We start from the raw sequence: 23,419 nt of genomic DNA on the forward strand, positions 1-23,419 counted from the left end.
GCCCCATAGAATGACAATGCCCCCATCCACAGGGCACGATTATATCAGTCACCAGATCTCAACCCAATTGAACACTTATGGGAGATTCTGGAGCAGCACCTGAGACAGTGTTTTCCACCACCATCAACAAAACACCAAATTATGGAATTTCTCATGGGAAGAATGGTGTTGCATCCCTCCAACACAGTTCCAGACACTTGTAGACTCTACTATGCCAAGGTGCACTGAAGCTGTTCTGGCCCAACGCCCAATTAAGACACTTTATGTTGGTGTATCCTTTATTTTGGCAGTTACCTGTACATCAACCTACCCATTGCAACAACTCCACACTATCTCTACATAGAACCTTCAAGTACAACACTCTTGCATGAGGAACACTAATTAGGGCCCCCTGGGAAACACTCACCAAAACGTTGGTTCCTACCCTGTCACTACCAGTGTTGTTTGTATTGGTTGCTAGAGCAACAGGAAACATCTGAATGAAATACACCATTTCCTCCTTCTGCTTTAATGATTTGTATTTCTCGCCCAATATTTTTTTTGAATTATAGCATCCAATGATATGAAAAGGGAACGTTGGTTCCTACCCTGTCACTACCAGTGTTGTTTGTATTGGTTGCTAGAGCAACAGGAAACATCTGAATGAAACACACCATTTCCTCCTTCTGCTTTAATGATTTGTATTTCTCGCCCAATATTTTTTTTGAATTATAGCATCCAATGATATGAAAAGGGAACAAATTTGAAAGATTTACCGGACATTTTCATACTTCACCCGCTGTTTTAGGGGAAAAAAACATGCAAAGACAAGTAGACAAACATCAGAACTGTAAATGTTTACACAAATACATGCATTCGTTTTTATTCACAAAACCAGTCCAATTTTCTAAATGAATACAAACATCGCTGTTGTTTTTAAAAGATGTAGCTATCAGCAACATCATTTAAAAAAAATACAAATAAAAAATAAAGATAAATTCATGTTTCAGTGCGTTGAAATGGGTAGACTCAGATCAAGTGCCTCCTAGTGATGTCACCCTCTGTCCTCCTCATGCCAGACACAGTCGCTAGGGCCACAGGAATGTAAGGCTGCCAGTTTCATTAAATAAAACGCTTGGAAATACAGGCCAAAAAAACACGGTTGGTTGGTTGGTTGGTTGGTTGGTTGGTTGGTTGGTTGGTTGGGGAGATTCCAGTGAGTTCTCTGGAGGTTAGCATCATCCTGCTAAAGAGTCCCCTTGTCTTCTGCCCCAAAGGGTGAGAGTTGATTTTTAATTTGAATCAGAAATCTTGATTTTTACATTTTGAAACATTTCCTTTTTCTTTTAAAAGACAACCATTGATCCGTTTCAAACTATATTCTTGCAACAATATAAATCATAAAATAGACAAGGGTTTAGATAAGAACAATGGTGCTAAATTACAATAGTGCCTGCCATTAGCCACTAGTTTTAAAATATAGCCATAAATGTACATTCTCTACACAAGTACTGTATCTTTCCACACGTGAACAACATTAACACCAAACACAGACATGTGTTGATTGTCCACACTCAGTCCATCATTTCTGTTAGGCAATGAACAGTTCCATGTCTGAGCGACAGAAAAGTCCTGCTGGAAACAGGACAAAATGTACCAAAATGGGAACATAGAAAAGGGAATGAATGAAAGTTGCCATAGATTATTTTCTTTATATTTAATTTTTGGTTCAAGGAATAATTGGTGCATCCATTACTCAGTTGATTATTTTGTATCATTCGTGTTTTGTATTTTTTTTTACATCTTTTTAGTTGTTGTTTGTTTGTTTTCTTGTCAGCCAGTGTCCATGCCCGATACAATCGAAGCGAGAGTTGGCATTGCACTTGATCGCAGAGCTTTGGGTTTGTGTAGGTAGGGGTTAGAGTGGAGGAGGGTCAGAGTCTTACTGGAACCACCGAAATGCTGCTCCTGTAGGAAGCATCACCTTCTTAGAGGAAAAAAAAGACAAAGAGAGAGAAGAGAGAAGGAGAGGGTTAGTGGACACAGCTTGGAGAAGATAACACATCCCTAGACCCATTCTAAACTGCAACATCTGCAGTTTCTCTCTCTCCTCTCTCTCTCCCTCTCCTCTCTCTCTCTCCTCTCTCTCTCTCCTCTCTCTCTCTCTCTCTCTCTCTCTCTCTCTCTCTCTCTCTCTCTCTCTCTCTCTCTCTCTCTCTCTCTCTCTCTCTCTCTCTCTCTCTCTCTCTCTCTCTGGACATTCTTCTACCCCAGTCTAATTATTGAATAGATTCAGACAACAACATGCTCATCAAATCTCCACATCAAACACATTAACAGACACCATCACCCTCGCTCCCTGCCCACTCCTCCTCTCTTCTGCTCCACTGTCTCTCTCTCTCTCTCTCTGTGTCTCTCTGTCTCCCCCCCAGGCCAGGCCAGGCAAGCTCTATCATGGAAATCACTGCATCCCACACAGACATATCTCGTACCCTCCCCTCCTCCCTCACCTCGCTCTGGCCGTCAACAGCCATGGCCCTGGCTCCATGCGAAACCTGATATGGCACATTTATTATTTAGTCACCACGCAGTCACGTCCATCTCCCATGACACCACAGCGCTCTCACTGGTGACACTGCTCTCTCTGTTCCTCCCTCACTCTTCTCTCAGAGTGGGATCTCTAGCTCTGATTGCATTGCACTAGGCAGGGCAGGCACCAAAGCAATGCAGCTGCAGGGGTTGAGTGGTCGCCTGCCAGTCATAAGATAGAGGACCGCTGGGGCTCAAGCTCGGCTCAGCCCTCGGAGCTGCAGCACGGCTGGCGTTCTGAGAAGCACAACTCTACTGCGGCACAGAATCTCACATGTTAGCTAGCACTGCCTGGAAAAAACACTCACACACCCACACAAACACACTCACTTCCTCACACACACTTACACGCACACCTACATACACGGAAATACATAAAATAGCACAAGAACAATATACTTATCACCTTGATAAACCACAAAGCTGATGCTACAGCTAGCTTTGTGTTTTATCAGTCGATGTCAATGTAGTAACTTAAAATAAATCACAGACTACACAAAACAATTCAGAATACGGGGAAAATAGTATTTAGACAAGGAGAGAAAAAAAGAAAAGGAGTCGCACACTCTAGGACCTCAGATACAATCATTTTATAACCTACATTTCGACACTCAAGCTGTCTTCATCAGGGTATAGAAAGAGAGAGGGTGAGGAGGAAGAGAGAAAGAGAAAGGGGGAGGAGAGAAAGAGAGATGTGAGAAAGAGAGAGGGGAGGAGAGGAAGAGAGAGGAGGAGGACAGAAACGGCGAAGGGGAGGACGAGGATAGAAATAAAATAGTATTTAACATAATCAACTTTTCTCTTCTGTCATATCATTTTCACTTTGGAATATTCACAACACTAAAAAAGCAAGGAGGTCAAAGTGGTGCAAGGGCCATAAGCACCTCACTAATCACCTATGACACTCAGGCACCTAGATGCTAAGCTCAATACCTTTTTCATTGTGAACTCACCAGTGACTTATTAAAGGAAAAACAATTTGAGCCAACACCTGTGACCTCCATTCTGCATAAACATGATTGTTTGCCAGGTCTGGCTAAGGGGGAAGGGGCTCCCAAGGTCACGATAATTTCCAGGCGTCCATTTCAATGTCCAGCATCTCAATCTCCATTTATTGATTTTACTATGAATATGTCCCTGTTACGCTCCTCAATGGACGCTGCATTTAGCCTACACGTCCCCAACCCAGGGGCCTGCTAGCCTTGCTCTAGCACAGTTAGCAGAACATTTCATACTCAGAAATGTGGCTCCAGTATCTAATTTGCTATCTTATTTGTTCTGACATAGTGTGACTCTGTTAGGGACAGCTGATCCAGGACCAGGGGAACATTCTCTTTAGAGCAGAGCATTAGGCTAAATACTCCCATCAATCACTTCCCATTGGACAGCCCCAGGTCCACTGGTAACAAGAACCCTTTCACCTGTGACTGTGATGTCAACTCTCCCCTCCCATCTCAGGTTGGTTAAGAGAGTTAATAACTCCACTGCTGTCTGTCTGTGTCTGTATGTCTGTGTCTGTATTTCTGTATGTTTGTCTGACTGTGCTTGTCTGTCCTACTCCTACTAGTTTCTGTGTCTGCCTGGCAACATGCCTACTGATCAGTATGTCTCTGTGTCAGTCTGCATGCCTGTGTGTGTCTGTGTCTGTCTGCATGCCTGTGTGTGTCTGTGTCTGTCTGCATGCCTGTGTGTGTCTCTGTCAGTCTGCATGTCTGTGTGAGGGGGTAACAACACTCAGTGAAAGCTCTCTGGCTCAGTGTCTGCATGCCTCAAACTGGCCATGTCATGTCACCACACAATACCTGTAGTAATGCCTGTGGTGGGTCGGCTGGATCTGTCCTCTGACCATAATGCCTCAACACAGACAGACAGACAGACACAGACAGACAGACAGACAGACAGACAGACAGACAGACAGATATAACAGACAGACAGACAGACAGACAGACAGACAGACAGACAGACAGACAGACAGACAGACAGATAGAACAGACAGAACAGGTTTTAACAAATAAACTAACACATATCCACAAAACCAAACAAAGGCCCACAAAGAAACCCAATCAGCAGACCAGAGTACAGAAACACACTAGCATTAAAATAAACACATAATCAAACAAATATAAACTCATGTTGACATAAAACCTATACTTCTCTCTCTCACCCAGAGCAAACACCAACCGTGAGACTGAGACTAGTGGTGAAAACTCAGACATGCAGCAGAAAGGAAGTGTATCTCATGGGCTTTATTTATTTCCCTTCAAACGTAGCGTTCCAAAAATAAATCCAGACATCTCCAGCCAGCGAGGTGTGAAGTGGCAAAGGCCTCGACACGCTAAAGCCTCAGCACACTAAGGCCACGGCACGCGAAGGCCCCGTCACGCTAAGGTCTCGACACGCTAAGACCCCGTCACGCTAAGGTCTCAACACGCTATGACCCCGTCACGCTAAGGTCTTGACACGCTAAGACCCCATCACGCTAAGGTCTTGACACGCTAAGACCCCATCACGCTAAGGCCTCGGCACGCTAAGGCCTCGGCACTCTAACACCTCGGCACGCTAAGGCCTCGGCACTCTAACACCTCGGCACGTTAAGGCCTCGGCACACTGACGCCTCGGCACGCTAAGGCCTCGGCACTCTAACGCCTCGGCACGCTAAGGCCTCGGCACGCTAAGGCTTTGGCACTCTAACTCCTCGGCACGCTAAGGCTTTGGCACTCTAACTCCTCGGCACGCTAAGGCTTTGGCACTCTAACTCCTCGGCACGCTAAGGCTTTGGCACTCTAACGCCTCGGCACGCTAAGGCTTTGGCACTCTAACTCCTCGGCACGCTAAGGCCTTGGCCCGCTAAGGCTTTGGCACTCTAACTCCTCGGCACGCTAAGGCTTTGGCACTCTAACGCCTCGGCACGCTAAGGCCTCGGCACTCTAACACCTCGGCACACTAAGGCCTCGGCAGTCTAACACCTCGGCACGCTAAGGCCTCGGCACTTTAACACCTCAGCACGCTAAGGCCTCGGCAGTCTAACGCTAAGGCACGCTAAGGCCTCGGCACGCTAAGGCCTCGGCACTCTAACGCTTCGGCACGCTAAGGCCTCGGCATGCTAATACCTCGGCACGCTAAGGCCTCGGCACTCTAACACCTCGGCACGCTAAGGCCTCGGCAGTCTAATGCCTCGGCACTCTAACGCCTCGGCACTCTAACACCTCGGCACGCTAAGGCCTCGGCAGTCTAAGGCCTCGGCACTCTAAGGCCTCGGCACGCTAAGGCCTCGGCACGCTAAGGCCTCGGCACGCTAAGGCCTCGGCACACTAAGGCCTCGGCACACTAACGCCTCGGCACGCTAAGGCCTCGGCACTCTAACGCATCGGCATGGTAAGGCTTTGGCACGCTAAGGGCTCGGCACACTAAGGCCTAGGCACGCTAAGACCCCGCTACACTAAGGCCTCGGCAGGCTATTGCTTGGTACTTCAACACCTCGGCAGTCTAACTCCTCGTCAGTCTAACGCCTCGGCACGCTAAGGCCTCGGCACTCTAACGCCTCGGCACGCTAAGGCCTCGGCAGTCTAACGCCTCGGCACGCTAAGGCCTCGGCACTCTAACGCCTCGAAATGCTAAGGCCTCGACACTAACGCCTCGGCACGCTAAGGCCTCGACACTCTAACGCCTCGGCACGCTAAGGCCTCGGCACTCTAACACCTCGTCAGTCTAACGACACGGCACGCTAAGGCCTCGGCACTCTAACGCCTCGGCACGCTCAGGCCTCTGTACTCTAAGGCCTCAGCACGCTAAGGCCTTGGCACGCTAAGGCCTCGGCAGTCTAACACCTCGGCACGCTAAGGCCTCGGCACTCTAACGCATCGGCACGCTAAGGCTTTGGCACTCTAACTCCTCGGCACGCTAAGGCTTTGGCACTCTAACTCCTCGGCACGCTAAGGCTTTGGCACTCTAACTCCTCGGCACGCTAAGGCTTTGGCACTCTAACGCCTCGGCACGCTAAGGCTTTGGCACTCTAACTCCTCGGCACGCTAAGGCCTTGGCCCGCTAAGGCTTTGGCACTCTAACTCCTTGGCACGCTAAGGCTTTGGCACTCTAACGCCTCGGCACGCTAAGGCCTCGGCACTCTAACACCTCGGCACACTAAGGCCTCGGCAGTCTAACACCTCGGCACGCTAAGGCCTCGGCACTTTAACACCTCAGCACGCTAAGGCCTCGGCAGTCTAACGCTAAGGCACGCTAAGGCCTCGGCACGCTAAGGCCTCGGCACTCTAACGCTTCGGCACGCTAAGGCCTCGGCATGCTAATACCTCGGCACGCTAAGGCCTCGGCACTCTAACACCTCGGCACGCTAAGGCCTCGGCAGTCTAATGCCTCGGCACTCTAACGCCTCGGCACTCTAACACCTCGGCACGCTAAGGCCTCGGCAGTCTAAGGCCTCGGCACTCTAAGGCCCCGGCATGCTAAGGCCTCGACACGCCACCTCCCCTTACTCTATTTTTACGGCCATCTTTAGGCTGCCATGAGGTTTCCATGGAAACCATCATCAAAGCACAGAGCCGCCGGTCTCTCTTTCTATTCTCACATACACACACCACATCGGACCGCATCAACTTCAAATAATGTACACTAACAATATACTAACAACTAACAATATACACTAACAATAAACAGACTAACAATTACAAATGTGTCATAAAGGAATCATAAATATGTTATCAGAAGCATTGATTAAAAACAACCAGTTTTTTCCCTGATTTCGGGCGTCTGAAAAGGTTAAACAAACCAAGCATCAAAATACTTATTAAATCACATGACACATCTTTACAACACAACACACACTCACACACTATAAGCACTATGGCTAAGTGATCTCCATCCATTAGCATCCCTGTTAGACAGTGGACTGCGTCCACGTGAGATGTGACTCTCTGGGGCTGTTTCTAGACCCCAGCTCAAGCTAACAGCAGATGACAGACTGTGGTATGCTGCTTACGAGCCGGATCGGATGACCATGATCCTCCATTTTGTCCCAGGTGCTGCCCAGGTGCCCCTGAACATGTCCTAACCTCAGTGACCAAGAGGGCTGAGGGGGGTTGGGCAATATGTTTAACCATTTCATAATGCCCCAGTTAACAGAATATAAAACAGAGTAACGTAGATAATGCTATCTGTTCTGTTTACAGTGTGGTAATACTTGATAGGGAAATATGGATTCATAGTACAAGCAATGTTATTTTCTGTAGAGCCTGAAAGAACACCCTCCATCGGCAATATGGATGGCAGTCCTCAGACAAGCGCCAATAAATTATAAACGTGAACACACAAATCTGTAAGATCAATGTAGGATACATGGGCATTTATCAGATGTGTTATTGTACACAATATGTCTTCTGTCATTATTCTCACCTTTGACATGGTGTTATGACATCACTCTGACTGACTGACTCTGCAAGACTCTTCTCTGACCTCTTGACCTGTTGCTCAAGGCTGACCCTAACACAGAACAGTTCTAGACAGCATTGGTCTGCCAGTGCAAATGAGGCACACCATTTACCCAATCTGAAGGAGAAGTCAACAGTTCATTTGAAGATAAACTATTCCAAAACGTAAATGCTAAACAGATGATTATTACATCAAGTCCCGCGCTATGGCCATAATGTTGGTGTGTGACCAAACATAACAACAACAAACAATCTGATTTCATTAGCTGCGTACAATCCTAAAACTCTGTGACATCGATCAATTAGAAACTGAGATTAGTTTGTGTGATTCTTTCTTTTGGTTATTGGGAACAAATTCAGACATCAACTTCATAGTAAAGGCTGCAGTCATTGATGTTGATCTGATGCTGTGAATGACTGTTGGTCACTGCTACCATGTGAACAGCAGCACGCTGTCAATCAAATAACGTCCAATACGTCCTGTTACCAACACACATTCACAAGCATCTGAGTACATCAGTGAACCCTTTCAGAGTAAAGTAGGAATGTTGACAGTGAAACCATGAGTTGACATCTAAAAATGGAATCCTGTCTTGATGACAAAAGTCACAACCAGATAACATGTGGATCAAGCCTTGATTCATCTGTTGCTGCATGTCTGCTTGGAGCGCAACTCTTTATGACCAGATTACACAAACTGATCACCCTCTGTCTCGTGAACGTGAGTGTTGTAGCATTGCATAGTACATACAGCCATGGGGGATATTCAGGATGTATTCTACAAACTGTATTTTGGCCAAAATAGTCATAATGACAAGAAAGAATTTAAAATGTGTGATAATTAATTTGTGAACATGCGGATATTGTTAGAGCGCACACATGTCATGATCTGGACAGCATTGTCTACTAGCATAGCTCATATAATGTACATCTGCATCCTTACAGGAAGAGCAGGATGCTGAAAGACAGAAGATGGTGGAGCCTAATCATATCAACCTTGTATTTACATCTTAAAAAGCAACAATAAATGAATCTGACCATTTTTTATGTGACGGTCGCATCCTTTGTATAATTAATGGAGATCAATTGCATCACTCATCTTATTAACGGTAATTCATTATTGCATAAAGTCATCATGACAATTGAGGCTCATATAAATCACCTGATAACATCTATCATGCCATGGCAATATACCAAAATATTGTCATGGATGTTATGTCATTTTGTCATAGCGTGTTTATCACATCTTTATACACTACTGGCTTTAATTGTCAAATGAAGTGGTTTAAAAACAGAATGTAATATACCACACCTTACAGAGGAAAGAGTCCTGTGCTACTGAGGTGACCCAGAAGACAAGTTTGGAGGCCATTTAGCCAAACGGGCGTGCCACAGGAGAAAGAGAGAGGGAGAGAGGGGGGGCGCCTGTGCCACAATGACACCTGGTGCTGCAGATGACAGCCCCATGGCCAGATGGACCATGCCACACACATACACACACACATTCTGCCACAGCCATCAAATACCCACAAGCACACACAATTACACTATATGTACAAATGTATGTGGACACCCCTTCAAACTAGTGGATTCGGCTATTTCAGCCACACCCGTTGCTGACCGGTGTATAAAATCGAGCACACAGCCATGCAATCTCTATAGACAAACATTAGCAGTAGAATAGCCTTAGTGAAGAGCTCTAATGCCACCTTTCCAACAAGTAAGTCCGTCAAATTTCTGCCCTGCTCGAGCTGCCCAGATCAACTGTAAGTGTTGTTATTGTGAAGTGGAAACGTCTAGGAGCAACAACGGCTCAGCCGTGAAGTGGTAGGCCACACAAGCTCACAGAACAGGGCCGCCGAGTGCTGAAGAGCGTATTGTGTAAAAATCATCTGTCCTCAGTTCCATTACTCACTACGAGTTCCAAACTGCCTCTTGAAGCAACGTCAGCACAAGAACTGTTTCCATGGCCAAGCAGCCGCACAGAAGCCTAAGATCACCATGCGCAACGCCAAGCGTCGGCTGGAGTGGTGTAAAGCTCGCCACCATTGGACTCTGGAGCAGTGGAAACGTGTTCTCTGGAGTAATAAATCACGCTTCACCATCTGGCAGTCTGACGGACAAATCTGGGTTTGGCAGATGCCAGGAGAACACGATCTGCCCCAATGCATAGTGCCAACTGTAAAGTTTGGTGGAGGAGGAATAATGGTTGGGGGCTGTTTTTCATGGTTTGGGCTAGGCCCCTTAGTTCCAGTGAAGGGGAATCTTAATGCTACAGCATACAATGACATTCTAGACGATTCTGTGGTTTGTTGAGATTAGTGTGGAAGAACTTGATTGGCCTGCACAGAGCCCTCACCTCAACCCATCAAACATCTTTAGGATGAATTAGAACACCAACTGCGAGTCAGGCCTAATCGCCCAACATTAGTGCCGACCTCTATAATGCTCTTACCCTCTGAATGGAAGAAAGTCCCCGCAGAAATGTTCCAACAGTGGAAACCTCCCCAGAGGAGTGGAGGCTGTTATAGCAGCAAAGGGGGGACCAGCTGTATATTAATGCTCATGATGAACAGGTGTCCACATACTATTGGTCATGTAGTGTATGTTCTACCACACACATTCTACCCATGAAAAACATATACACACAAACAGTATCACACACTGCCACACTCTGTCAAACACACACTGTCAAACACACACCTACAAACACACAAACTCTCAAAATCCTAAACAGCCCATCAGACATTCTCTCTGCCACATCTCTCTCTCTTCCTATCTCCTCGTTCCTACTCACGCATACCCACAAGGCAATACTAATTTTGCAACATATGCACACAATCACACACACACACATTTGTGTGAACTGCTAAACACGCAATGACCCCCAATCAAAAAAGTCCTTCCATCTGTTTTGTGAGGGGGTAAAATGAGAGCTGTGTATCATGGGTATGGACAGGGGGATGTTCATTCAGGGCATGCGCTGCACTGCGGAGGACCGACTAAAGAGACCCCACGGTGCAATTCTACTCCTCCCCTCCCCACCACCTGTCATTCCCTTGCCCAGCTCAAAGCCCTGCCCTACCAAAAAGCCCCTCCCCACCACCTGTGATTCCCTTGCCCAGCTCAAAGCCCTGCCCTACCAAAAAGCCCCTCCCCACCACCTGTCATTCCCTTGCCCAGCTCAAAGCCCTGCCCTACCAAAAAGCCCCTCCCCACCACCTGTCATTCCCTTGCCCAGCTGTCATTCCCTTGCCCAGCTCAAAGCCCTGCCCTACCAAAAAGCCCCTCCCCACCACCTGTCATTCCCTTGCCCAGCTCAAAGCCCTGCCCTACCAAAAAGCCCCTCCCCACCACCTGTCATTCCCTTACCCAGCTCAAAGCCCTGCCCTACCACAAGCCCCTCCCCACCACCTGTCATTCCCTTGCCCAGCTCAAAGCCCTGCCCTACCACAAGCCCCTCCCCACCACCTGTCATTCCCTTGCCCAGCTCAAAGCCCTGCCCTACCAAAAAGTCCCTCCACACCCCTCTACTGAACCCTTCACTTTGGAGCTATATCCACACTGTGCAAAGAAATCAAAACAGTGCCTCACTCCATATATACACGTATAAAGTTTAGTTCTGTGTTTGGTTAATGTACATTCCAAACACGCTTTCCATCCCTATGCCCCATCCTGCCTGACCCCTCTGTATCCCTCTGTGACCCTCTGTATCCCTCTGTGACTTTCTGTCCTTCTTTGTCCCTCTGAGACCCTCTGTATCCCTCTGTGTCCCTCTGTGACCTTCTGTCCTTCTTTGTCCCTCTGAGACCCTCTGTATCCCTCTGTGTCCCTCTGTGACCTTCTGTCCTTCTTTGTCTCTCTGAGACACTCTGTATCCCTCTGTGACCCTATGTGTCCCTCTGTGACCTTCTGTCCTTCTTTGTCCCTCTGTGACACTCTGAATCCCTCTGTGACCCTCTGTGACCTTCTGTCCTTCTTTGTCCCTCTGTGACACTCTGAATCCCTCTGTGTCTCTCTGTGACCTTCTGTCCTTCTTTGTCCCTCTGTGACCCTCTGTATCCCTCTGTGAACTTATGTGTCCTTCTGTGACCCTCTGTGTCCCTGTGTGACCTTCTGTGACCCTCTGTGTACCTCTGTGACTCTCTGTGACCCTATGTGGCCCTCTGTCACCCTGTGTCCCTCTGTGACTCTCTGTGATTCTCTGTGGCCCTCTGTGGCCCTCTATGTTCCTCTGTGACTCTCTGTGACTCTCTGTGGCCCTCTGTGACCCTCTGTCACCCTGTGTCCCTCTATGTCCCTCTATGTTTCTCTGTGATTCTCTGTGGCCCTCTGTGACCCTTTATGACATCTCCAGCTCTGTCTCCTCACTGAACTCTTACCTCCAGAGTGGCAGACGGTTTCTTTTTCAGCTCATCACATTTGCGGAACTTGCAGATCTGGTGGCCCGTTTTGCGGTTCCGGCAGCTGCTGCACGTCTCGCAGTTAATTCGCCGACGGCAGGGCTGGCACATGCCGCAGCGTTTCCGCTTCTTTTTGCCGGAGTTGATGGCGGAGGCCAGCTCGCTCTGCGCCGGGTACTCGGCCAGGCCAGCCATGTGCAGAGCGCTGTCGGCCAGGAACACGCCGGCCGGTGTCATGATAAACAGTCCGGGATTGAACGGGAAGCCGCCTCCCACACCATACGGGAAGTCCGCAATACCGCCAATGGAGTCCGCAGCAGACGCACCCTCCAAGTCGTTTGCCCCTGAGATTGAATCGCTACCACCCATCCCCATCCCCATCCCCCCCGGCAGCAGCATGTGCTCCATCCCAGCCCTCTTTAACAGCACCGCAGCCTGGGCAAAGTGCAGCAGGCCGTTCTGTCCTTCCAGGACCTGCTCCAGGGTCCGGTCCAGCTTGGCTGCCGCCAGCGCTGAGACAGTGGGCTGGGGCTGTGGGGGCGGCTGGGGCTTGGCCGGGTGGCTCTTGGTCTCTCCATTGTGGTGTGCGTGTCCATTAGTGTTGGTGGGGCAGGCGGCTGTGTACTGGGAGAGGGTGCGGGACCTCTTAAGGCTCTTACTCAGAGGCTCACTGATGATGCCACTGCGGTTCCTGCGCTCGATGACAGGGACATCCTCACTGCAGCTGCTTCGCTCTAGGGCCTCGGCTGTCCGGTCTCGGCTTCCCTCCGACCGTCCGCTAGACATGTTCCAGTACGTGCAGGGCTGGGGGGGCGGGCGGGAGGGGGAGCCGAGAAGTTCTCACAGTCTGTTCTGAGCCCAGGTGAGGTGGCGCCTCCCCGCTGTGGACGAATCGGACAGCCAATCACAGGCAGGCCTTAGAGCCCTTGTGCTCTGTCTAAACTTCAGCCCTCATCCACATCCTTCCACTGTCAACCTACAAACTGGCACAGGGAGAGAGAAGGGTCCTTCAATAACAGGCTCAGTGTTGGACCTAGACAGCATTTTAGTAAACAACAGACTCCGTTACATAAGACAGCTACTCTGCCATTCAGTTATGTTACGCGTTTATTAGATTGAACACAGCTAAAAAGCCAATGAGGCAGCTCCGTTAGATAGTATGTATCCCAAACATCCCATAACCACTAATAGCCAGGAAAGATGAGTCCACTTACACAACTTAAAGTTCATCAAACCCCCCAGCTACAATACACAATAAGACAAATAAGAATATTCAGAACATAGCAGAACATGAAAATACTAAATGACAGTGACAGGAGAGAAAAGGCACTTCTATGTATTCTACTCCCAATTTGACCGATGTACAACCTAAATCCCACCCTATAGGGCTAGGTTGAATGTAGCCATAGTGCTTCCCAGAAGAAAACCAAGAGACGCTGGCCTGTGGATGGTCACACTTTGCATCAAAGGGATTTGAAACAATCATTCCCACACGCTACACACTGACAAAATTAAAATCCATTTCACATGAATTAAGACTTCAGACCATGAACAATTCCCATTTTGACATCACTTTCTTCTAATAACAGAAACTTTGTCTTAGTCTTATTGGTGGTGAATCTGCTGGTAAGGGTCGCACCTCTTGGTTTTAAAGGATATACGGGAATCAAATCAAATCATATTAAGCAGATGTTATTGCGGGGGGAGTTGAAATGCTTGTGTTCCTAGCTCCAACAGTGCAATAGTATCTAACAACAATACACACAAATATAAAAGTAAATGTGAAACATTTATTTAATTGATTAGGTGTTAACCTAATTTGCATAATATATTATCTTGTATGCATCAGATATTTGAAGAAAAAACACACAAACAGCTATACACAAAGATATATATTTTTTTTTAACAAACAGGTTGCCCACTTACAACACAGTAAGTACGTTGGTTATCATTCTTGATGACATCATCAACCCTCCAACCACAAAACATATAGAGAAGATTGTAATGTAGTATTTATATAACTCATCATCATTATGCCTTGTGGATGCCCTACATTTCTGTCCGATTAGCTATATTCACATGTAATGGCATAGCCTATGATAATCAATAATGTTGTACTCAAAAAGAAAATATGCTCAGATACACTACATGGCCAAAAGTATGTGGACACCTGCTCGTCGAACATCTCATGCCAAAATCATGAGCTATAACAGCCTCCACTCTTCTAGGAAAGCTTTTCACTAGATGTTGGAACATTGCTGCAGGGACTTGTTTCCAAAAGATCAAAAGTGAGATCGGGCACTGATGTTGGGCGATTAGGCCTCGCTCGCAGTCGGCGTTCCAATTCATCCCAAAGGCGTTTGGTGGGGTGGAGGTCAGGGCTCTGTGCAGGCCAATCAAGTTCTTCCACACCAATCTTGACAAATCATTGAATTGTCTAGAATGTAATTCTATGGTGTAGTGTTAAGATTTCCCTTCACTAGCACTAAGTGACCGAACCATGAAAAACAACCCCAGACCATTATTCCTTTACAATTGGCACTATGAATTCGGGCAGGTAGCATTCTCCTGGCATCCACCAAACCCAGATTTGTCCGTCGGACTGGCAGATGGTGAAGCATGATTAATCACTCCAAAGAACGTGTTTCCACTGCTCCAGAGTCAAATGACGAGGTTTACACCACTCCAGCCAAAGCTTGGCATTTTGCATGGTGATCTTAAGCTCGTGTGCGGCTGCTCCGCAATCGAAATCCATTTCATGATGTTCCCGACAAAAAGTTATCGTGCTGAAGTTACTTCCAGAGGCAGTTTGGATCTCACTGAGCTCTTCAGTATGGGCCATTCTACTGCCAATATTTGTCTATGGAGATTGCATGGCTGTGTGCTTGATTTTATACACCTGTCAGGAACGGGTCTGGCTAAAATAACCGAATCCACACATTTGAATGTAGAGCAGTTGAAGAGTGTCATAGAAGGTATGAGTGGTTGATATTTCATCTCCTTAGTGAAAAGTGTGCCCCCTTTCTGATTTTCTCGATTTTTGCATATATTTTTTTCAGTGAATGTTATCAGATCTTCAACCAAAACCTAATATTAGATAAAGGGAACCTGAGTTTTCAAATAATAAAAAATATATATACAGTTGAAGTCGGAAGTTTACATACACCTTAGCCAAATATATTTCAACTCAGTTTTTCACAATTCCTGACATTTGATCAGTAGAAATTCCCTGTCTTATGTCAGTTAGGATCACCACTTTATTTCAAGAATGTGAACTGTCAGAATAATAGTAGAGAGAATGATTTATTTCAGCTTTTATTTCTTTCATCACATTCCCAGTGGATGAGAAGTTTACATACACTCAATTAGTATTTGGTAGCATTGCCTTTAAATTGTTTAACTTGGGTCAAACATTTCGGGTAGCCTTCCACAAGCTTCCCACTATAAGTTGGGTGAATTTTGGACCATTCCTCCTGACAGAGCTGGTGTAACTGAGTCAGGTTTGTAGGCCTCCTTGCTCGCACTCGTTTTTTGAGTTCTGCCCACAAATGTTCTATAGGATTGAGGTCAGGGCTTTGTGATGGCCACTCCAGTACCTTGACTTTGTTGTCCTTAAGCCATTTTGCCACAACTTTGGAAGTATGCTTGGGGTCATTGTCCATTTGGAATACACAATTTCAACCAAGATTAAACTTCCTGACATATGTCTTGAGATGTTGCTTCAATATTTCCACATCATTTTCCTGCCTCATGATGCCATCTATTTTCTGAAGTGCACCAGTCACTCCTGCAGCAAAACACCCCCACAACATGATGCTGTCACCCCCGTGCTTCACGGTTGGGATGGTGTTCTTCGGCTTGCAAGCCTCCCCCTTTTTCCTCCAAACATAACAATGGCCATTATGGTCTAACAGTTTTATTTTTGTTTCATCAGACCAGAGGATATTTCTTTAAAAAGTACAATCTTTGTCCCGATGTGCAGTTGCAAACCGGAGTCTGGCTTTTTTATGGCGGTTTTGGAGCAGTGGCTTCTTCCTTGCTGAGCGGCCTTTCAGGTTATGTTGATATACTGTAGGACTCGTTTAACTGTGGATATAGATAATTTTGTACCTGTTTCCTCCAGCATCTTCACAAGGTCCTTTGCTGTTATTCTGGGATTGATTTGCACTTTTCGCACCAAAGTACAATCATCTCTAGGAGACAGAACGCGTCTCCTTCCTGAGCGGTATGACGGCTGCGTGTTCCCATGGTGTTTAAACTTGCGTACTATGGTTTGTACAGATGAAGGTGGTACCTACAGGCATTTGGAAATTGCTCCCAAGTATGAACCAGACTTGTGGAGGTCTACAACTTTTTCCTGAGGTCTTGGCTGATTTCTTTTGATTTCCCATGATGTCAAGCAAAGAGGCACTGAGTTTGAAGCTAGGCCTTGAAATACATCCACAGGCACACCTCCAATAGACTCAAATGTTGTCAATTAGCCTATCAGAAGCGTCTAAAGCCATGACATAATTTTCTGGAATTTTCCAAGTTGTTTAAAGGCACAGTCAACTCAGTGTATGTAAACTTCTGACCCACTGGATTTGTGATACAAGTGAAATAATTTGTCTGTTAACAATTGTTGGGAAAATGACTTGTTTCATACACAAAGTAGACGTCCTAACCGACTTGCCAAAACTATAGTTTGTTAACAAGAAATTTGTGGAATGGTTGAAAAATAAGTTAGCGAGTGACATTTTCAGATATTATACATTTCTGATTTATTCAGAAAGTGATTTTTATTGTAACTTAAAGTGTACTGTTAGCTAGCTAGCTAATGTTAGCTGGCTGGCTCGCTAGCTAACGTTACGTGTATGTACGTGTAAATATTATTTGTATCTCAGATCCATTTGTATTGCTAGTTATAGCCTAATGTTAGCTAGCTAACTAACAATGAACCTAGTTGGTTAGCTTTAGCTACCTGTATATTCATGAAGGATAGTAACGTTATGAGTTGTGATTATGGTTCATTGTTTAACTAGTTTTCTAGCTACATGTCTAAACAAAAGACCAACTGTATCCTGTGCACGTGACAAAAAAACTAGATTTTATTTGATATAGTGTGTATTTACCAGAGACGGTAATGTGAAGGACAACATGACCTGCACCAAAGTCAAATTACAATATAACGTTAGGCCAATGAGACAGTGTCCAAGTTACAAAATTCTCCGGTAAAATGCCCTGCTTTTATTTCATCACACTCACAACCGTAAACTACTTTCTGTAATTAGCTTGCCATTAACTTGTATATAATGATCTTCTTGTGAGTTTATTTTCCTGTAATAATAAAAACAAATTAGCTAAAGTGAAGACGATGTCAGCTATATGATATGGTCATTACTTGAACTGGCTAGCCAGCTAACTTAACGTTAGCTAGCTAACTAACCATCTAGAAACTAACCAAAACATTGTTTAGAAAGTTGCTTTTAGTTGCCTAGTTTGCTATATTCACATATACTAAATTCACTTTTAAACGGATGGGTTTGTTGGTGTTAAAATACACCAGTTATGCTATTTTGGACCACCATGCTGCTGATGTCATGCAGCCTGTCATTTTTGTGTCTATACTTTTAAATAACGACAATGACAACTTTGATGTCAGACCACTATAGAATGTTCATGATGTCACTGTGACAACTGTACACGACATGTCGATAGACGTAGAATGAACCAGCCCTTTAGTCTTAATCTTTGGTTGTTTGGTATCCTACAGTACCCACTCTGTTTATCACATGGCCTCAAATGTGATTACTTAAAGAGATGGGTGGGGCTACGGCTGAAGAGGGTGTGAACGATGGTGAATGGGTGTAGCCAAAAAAGAGCTCTCCAATAGGTGCACCAAAAAATTCAAAGGACATTTTTTCAAAAGTGCTGTTACAAGTTTATCAACTTTCAAAGCAGATTTACTTTCCCAACTTCCTCAACTGTAGTGTATGATATACCACTTTCTAGCTCTAAGTTTAGATTTTTATCCAATGTGAAAAACGCAATTTCAAATGTTGCTACATAAGACCGAATCGAGCCGGTCGGTAACAAATATGCAAAAGTAGAGAAAATTAGAAAGGGGGGAACTACTTTTTCACAGCCCTGTATATTCCTCTCCTTCCTTAAAGATTTGTTGCTAGAAGTTCACTGTTCTAGACTCCGTGCATCTCAAATGGTAGATGGAGCTTGTTGTGCGTTCATTTCCTGTTGGGGGCCAGTATAGAAGAAAAGTAGGAAAAATGTATGCACTCACTACTGTAAGCCGCTCGAGATAAGAGCATCTGCTAAATGACTAAAATGTAAATGTGACTAAACATAATTGATCACGTCTGTCAATTCAACTAGATATCAGCACTTACTGTAGTGTTGGTTGGCTCTTTAAAATGTTCCTTGACAGTCCCTCTGGGGAAATATCCTGTTATTCACTATGAGCCCATTTAATGTCCACAATCCAATTGAAAAATAACACACTTATTGGGTGAGTATTTTTTCCATTCATAAATTAAAATGGACTGAAATGAATTTGACTCCAATGCTTTATTCAGAGTGTGTACTGAATAAACTGAAACATCCCAATGGCCAGCCTCCTATGAAGAGACACTATCCTACTATTCCACTGACCTGTCCCCACTCACAAACAGGCACATCCCTGAGAAAAGCTGAAGAAATGGCCGGGCCAGTCCTTATAAGGGAAACAAAGGGAAGGGGTGGGGGAGAGCATTGGGGGGGGGGTGCAGCATGTGGAAATTGGAAGGCCAGAATTAGTGGGAGGTAAAGCTTCAAAGGCAGGAGCACAGCCCCCGCATTCTCACCAGCTCAGGGGTCCGTGGCGCCACGGACCCCTGAGCCAGCCCCTCAGCCCCTCAGCTCCTCACTCTCCTGCTTCGAGTCTGACCAGGGCTCTGCTCTCTCTCTCTCACACTGCTGCAGGGCCACCCGCCTGCTACACTGTCATATACAGTATGTCTGTGTGTCTCTTTCTTCCTGGTGTCCTAGTCTCACTCCATCAAACTCAGAGTGTCTCTCTGTCTGACCCATATCCCTCACACTCTCTCCATCTCCATCAAACATGAACATGTCATTCATAGTCTATCTTTTCCCACCATCTCAGTCCCTCTTTCACAGTCTACCATTCCTCTTCCAATGTCAATGACTCTATAACAGCCTACGTCCCTCCTCCATGTCATTCACAGTCTCTCCCTTCATGTTTTCACCCTCTCTTAATATCACTCTCACTCTGTTCCTCCTCCATGTCATTCACACACTCCCTATGCATTTAAATGCCAGTGGTCTAACGCACTGCATCTCAGTGTTAGAGGCATCACTACAGACCCTGGTTCGATCCCGGGCTGTATCCCAACCGGCCGTGATCGGGAGTCCCATAGGGACCGGGAGTCCCAATTGGCCAAACATCGTCCGGGTTAGGGGAGGGTTTAGCCGTCATTGTAAAATAAGAATTTGTTCTTAACTGACTTGCCTAGTTAAATAAAGGTTACATTTTTTTATTTTATTAAAATATCTTCCAAACCTGTAGACTTACAGTCTCTCTTCTCTGTCACTCTACAGTCCCCCGGTTTCTGTAACCAATCAGTGTATTCTCTCTGAATAGAAATATCCCAAATCCTGCTACTGCTAAGATGATGATGACAATGATGATGATGGTGGTGATGATTAGAAGGGAAAAAATGATTGCATAATGAGGAACAGGTTGGTTATATTACTGGGAAAAGGTTATGTGTATCCATTGTTATATGAGAAAAAGAAAAGTGCCAATGTCTTACATATTAAAGAAATACAGTGTTGTTTGTGTAGACATTGTTGTTGTTTACATCTTCCTCAATGACGTCATTACCATCATGCTAGTAGCAGCCTAAAGATCTGTAAAGGCTATCTATACTTTCTGCAGTTATGACTTCTACCACAGCTCCTTTTGTATCACCCAACTAGTCTACTTCTCCTGGTAGCATCACAAATAGGACTGCCACTATCAAACATAATAAGACTTTCCCACTATGCTTTCACCGAAGCACCCACTCTCCCCCCTTATATAGGTCTACTCTACATTGATTACGTCAGTGGGAGCTGCTGGAGACATGGCTCGTGCTTCCTCCCTGGAGCTCAGAGCGCGGCGGTAATTGGCCCCTCTCGGCTGAATAACCATCCCGAACAGTCTGACCATACAGACTCCCCAAGGCCAACGAGAAGGGGTACTGTATGGAATCTATAAGCAAAATGGACATACCCACTAAAAGAACTCAAACATCTTTGGCATATTCAAGTTTTAAAAAAGTCACACTCAAGTTATGATATAGGCCTAAGACTAATTTAGATGTTTAGAACATAGCATAATATTCTTCAAAATATTTCTTGTATTCATAAATTATTAATTAGGCCTATACAAAATAGCCTGACTATAAATATATGCAAGTTTAAAAAGTAGGCTAGATAATACTGTCAATATGGCACTTTTCAAATAATGTATGTATTCATAAATAAATAGGCCTAGTCATGTTTGTCATCAATCGTGAAACCAAAACATCTGACAACAAGCCAAAAAGTGTAATATTTTATGGGACGTTGCCAGATAGCTCGGCTATAGGCTACTTATTAGTTCAGGTAATGCAGAGCCAAATGCAACACTTCCCTCCAGACCGCGGTCACGCAGACACTCACACATATCTTCCTAGCCCCCTCTCTCAACCACCCCCTCCCTACTCTGACTCACACACGAGCAGTCACGCACTCACGTCACACTCACTCACTCATTCACTCACAGACACACACACAGTCAGTCACATTTGTGCACGAGACCCATTGAAGTTTATATGGACCAGAATTAAATATCCCACAACCTGCTGCGCCTTTCTGTTTCTTTTCCATTCCCGAGTTAAAATAGTCCAAATTGTATGCATGCCACTGTGTGTTAAATCGTGACTAATTTGCAAGAACATGAAGCCCATACGAGCGCCACTGCCGGTGGCGGATTGAGGCAGTACCAGGGGGTCGCGATAAATCCCGGCTTGCAACTGCTATGTCACCGGGACATCGCGCGCAGGAGACTGGCTGGTCGTCGCATGCGGAACAATGAAGAACAAACATGTTCCTCTACAATAAAATCACTCTGAGAACAACTGGCATACTGTTCTTATGATAAGTATTGGCTATGCACGAACTAAATCATAAACAAATTAAAGAATATTGCTCTTTTTCATCCATTATGCATTTTCACAAAAACATTTGTTGATGATTAAAGAGTACACTGCAGAAAACAAAGTTCAGTTTCGATTTATCTCCACGTAAAGAGATGCCTCATCGCCACCTGTTATTAAAAGCATAACAGTCATAAACATAATCACGATCCAATACAAAGTGCCATAATTTCAATGGCAAATATTAACGGAGAGCGTCAAGTTTCTTGGAGCGCACGTCATTAACAGATGATTCAGTTTCAATTTTCACCCCTTAAAATCTTTGAATGAAAGAACCGCTCTCCACAATATCTACAAACATTTTCTGCATTGACAACATTATCCGAGGAAAATTAGCAAATGAGAATGGCAGAGCAAAATGACCATTATGGCCATTCTAACCCAATAACAGTGTGTGCATCATTTCACATGCGTCTGAGAGCCGAGAATCCTAATTGTATCTAATATTTAAAGCACAAAAATACCTTTTGTCTAGACTCAATGATCTGAAACCACGGTCTCTGCGGTGTCAGCGTATGGTCTGCACCAGCACGTTTGAGGGTATAGATAGAAAAACCATTCTCCCATTCCCCTAGTTAACTTGATCGTTAGGAAGATGACATCCCAACTTTCAGCAGACTTCGACAAAGTATGATCCCCCCTCCCTCCCTCTTATGTAGCCTATCTGCATATTTGCAAACACGGGCCCTTTTTTATTCGCACCTACCAAACCAGAACGAAGAGGAGGGGAGGGCTCCCACTGTCCAAGCGGTCCGTCTCCAAGCCTACCGTAGAGATTGATGTCAAAAAAGAAAGAAAGACAACCTTACACTAAACTGAATTAATATAGTCCTCGCCTGTATAGAACAAGAGAGAAATTGAATAATACATTATTGTAAAACGTACTTTCTCGGAAGCTGAGCGTGTGGGCTCTCCAACCTTTCGATTCTCGCAATCCCACCTCTACATCCCCGCTCGCGGAGAAGAACATGCAAACACATTTCATAGATTTTTGGAGCTTCGCGGAAAAACCGAAATGGATTTTTCAGCGTAGAGACAGATAGGCTAATAATATATCGCCAAAACCTTTTAAAATACAGAGATGTATTGCCCTCCTCGACGCTTTTAGGTTCTCGACTTTGAATATTCAAGGGTCGCGTAATGAGGAACATGTTTGTTATTAAAGCTTTACATGATTATGCCTCTGTGATGCATCTTACTAGTTGTTGTGTAATCAGTGCATATGCACAATATGATTTTCTCTCTGTATGAGCGCAAGTTGCTATTTCGTCATGCCACTTTAAGACTAAACTTTCCTTCAACACATTCATGTTTACTGATAACTTTAACGGTGCAATCCAAAAATATGGAAACATACCCAAATGTGAATATTGAACATGTTGAAAGCTAATATTTTTTCAAGGGCTACAGTAGACCTATTATTTGATTTTCTTTGATGAACATAGACTAAGCCTACGTTGGTGTGACTAACATACACCACATGAGCAAAAGTATGTGGACACTTGTTCGTCGAACATCTAAATTACTTCTATGCTCGCTTCGAGGCAAGTAACACTGAAACATGCATGAGAGCATCAACTGTCACGGATGGGCCAGATGGCTTACCAGGACGTGTACTCCGAGCATGGGCTGACCAACTGGCAAGTGTCCTCACTGACATTTTAAACCTCTCCCCGTTGGAGTCTGTAATACCAACACGTTTTAAGCAGACCACCACAGTCCCTGTTCCCAAGAACACTAACGTGACTAAATGACGACCGACCCGTAGCACTCA

At 45.3% G+C, this 23,419-nt stretch overlaps 1 protein-coding gene across 4 annotated transcripts; it reads right to left on the minus strand.

Moving 5' to 3' along the window:
- Positions 1 to 832: 832 nt before the first annotated feature.
- cxxc5a (CXXC finger protein 5a) lies at positions 833 to 22,636 on the minus strand. Of its 4 annotated transcripts, XM_024401694.2 has the most exons (4): positions 22,531 to 22,636; positions 22,352 to 22,409; positions 12,392 to 13,395; positions 833 to 1,966 (listed from the first exon to the last, which is right to left on the minus strand). In XM_024401694.2, exons 3-4 carry the CDS (start codon positions 13,196 to 13,198, stop codon positions 1,922 to 1,924), a joined length of 852 nt encoding a protein of 283 aa, XP_024257462.1. In that variant the 5' UTR covers positions 13,199 to 13,395; positions 22,352 to 22,409; positions 22,531 to 22,636; the 3' UTR covers positions 833 to 1,921. The 4 variants fall into 4 exon arrangements, with proteins under 4 accessions (XP_024257462.1, XP_024257464.1, XP_024257466.1 ...); XM_024401696.2 differs by lacking the exon at positions 22,352 to 22,409 and having other exon boundaries at positions 22,531 to 22,632; XM_024401698.2 differs by having other exon boundaries at positions 833 to 1,963; positions 22,352 to 22,618.
- Positions 22,637 to 23,419: the final 783 nt, after the last annotated feature.

The sequence above is a fragment of the Oncorhynchus tshawytscha genome, linkage group LG33, assembly GCF_018296145.1.
Source record: "Oncorhynchus tshawytscha isolate Ot180627B linkage group LG33, Otsh_v2.0, whole genome shotgun sequence".
Classification (NCBI taxonomy): domain Eukaryota; kingdom Metazoa; phylum Chordata; class Actinopteri; order Salmoniformes; family Salmonidae; genus Oncorhynchus; species Oncorhynchus tshawytscha.

Bases quoted from the DNA above. Each gene is read 5' to 3' on its own strand.
- cxxc5a (XM_024401694.2), bottom strand. From the start codon at position 13,198: ATGTCTAGCGGACGGTCGGAGGGAAGCCGAGACCGGACAGCCGAGGCC. The intron at 1,967-12,391 runs GTAAGAGTTCAG...TTTTCCTCTAAG, and splicing joins AACCGTCTGCCACTCTGGAG to AAGGTGATGCTTCCTACAGG.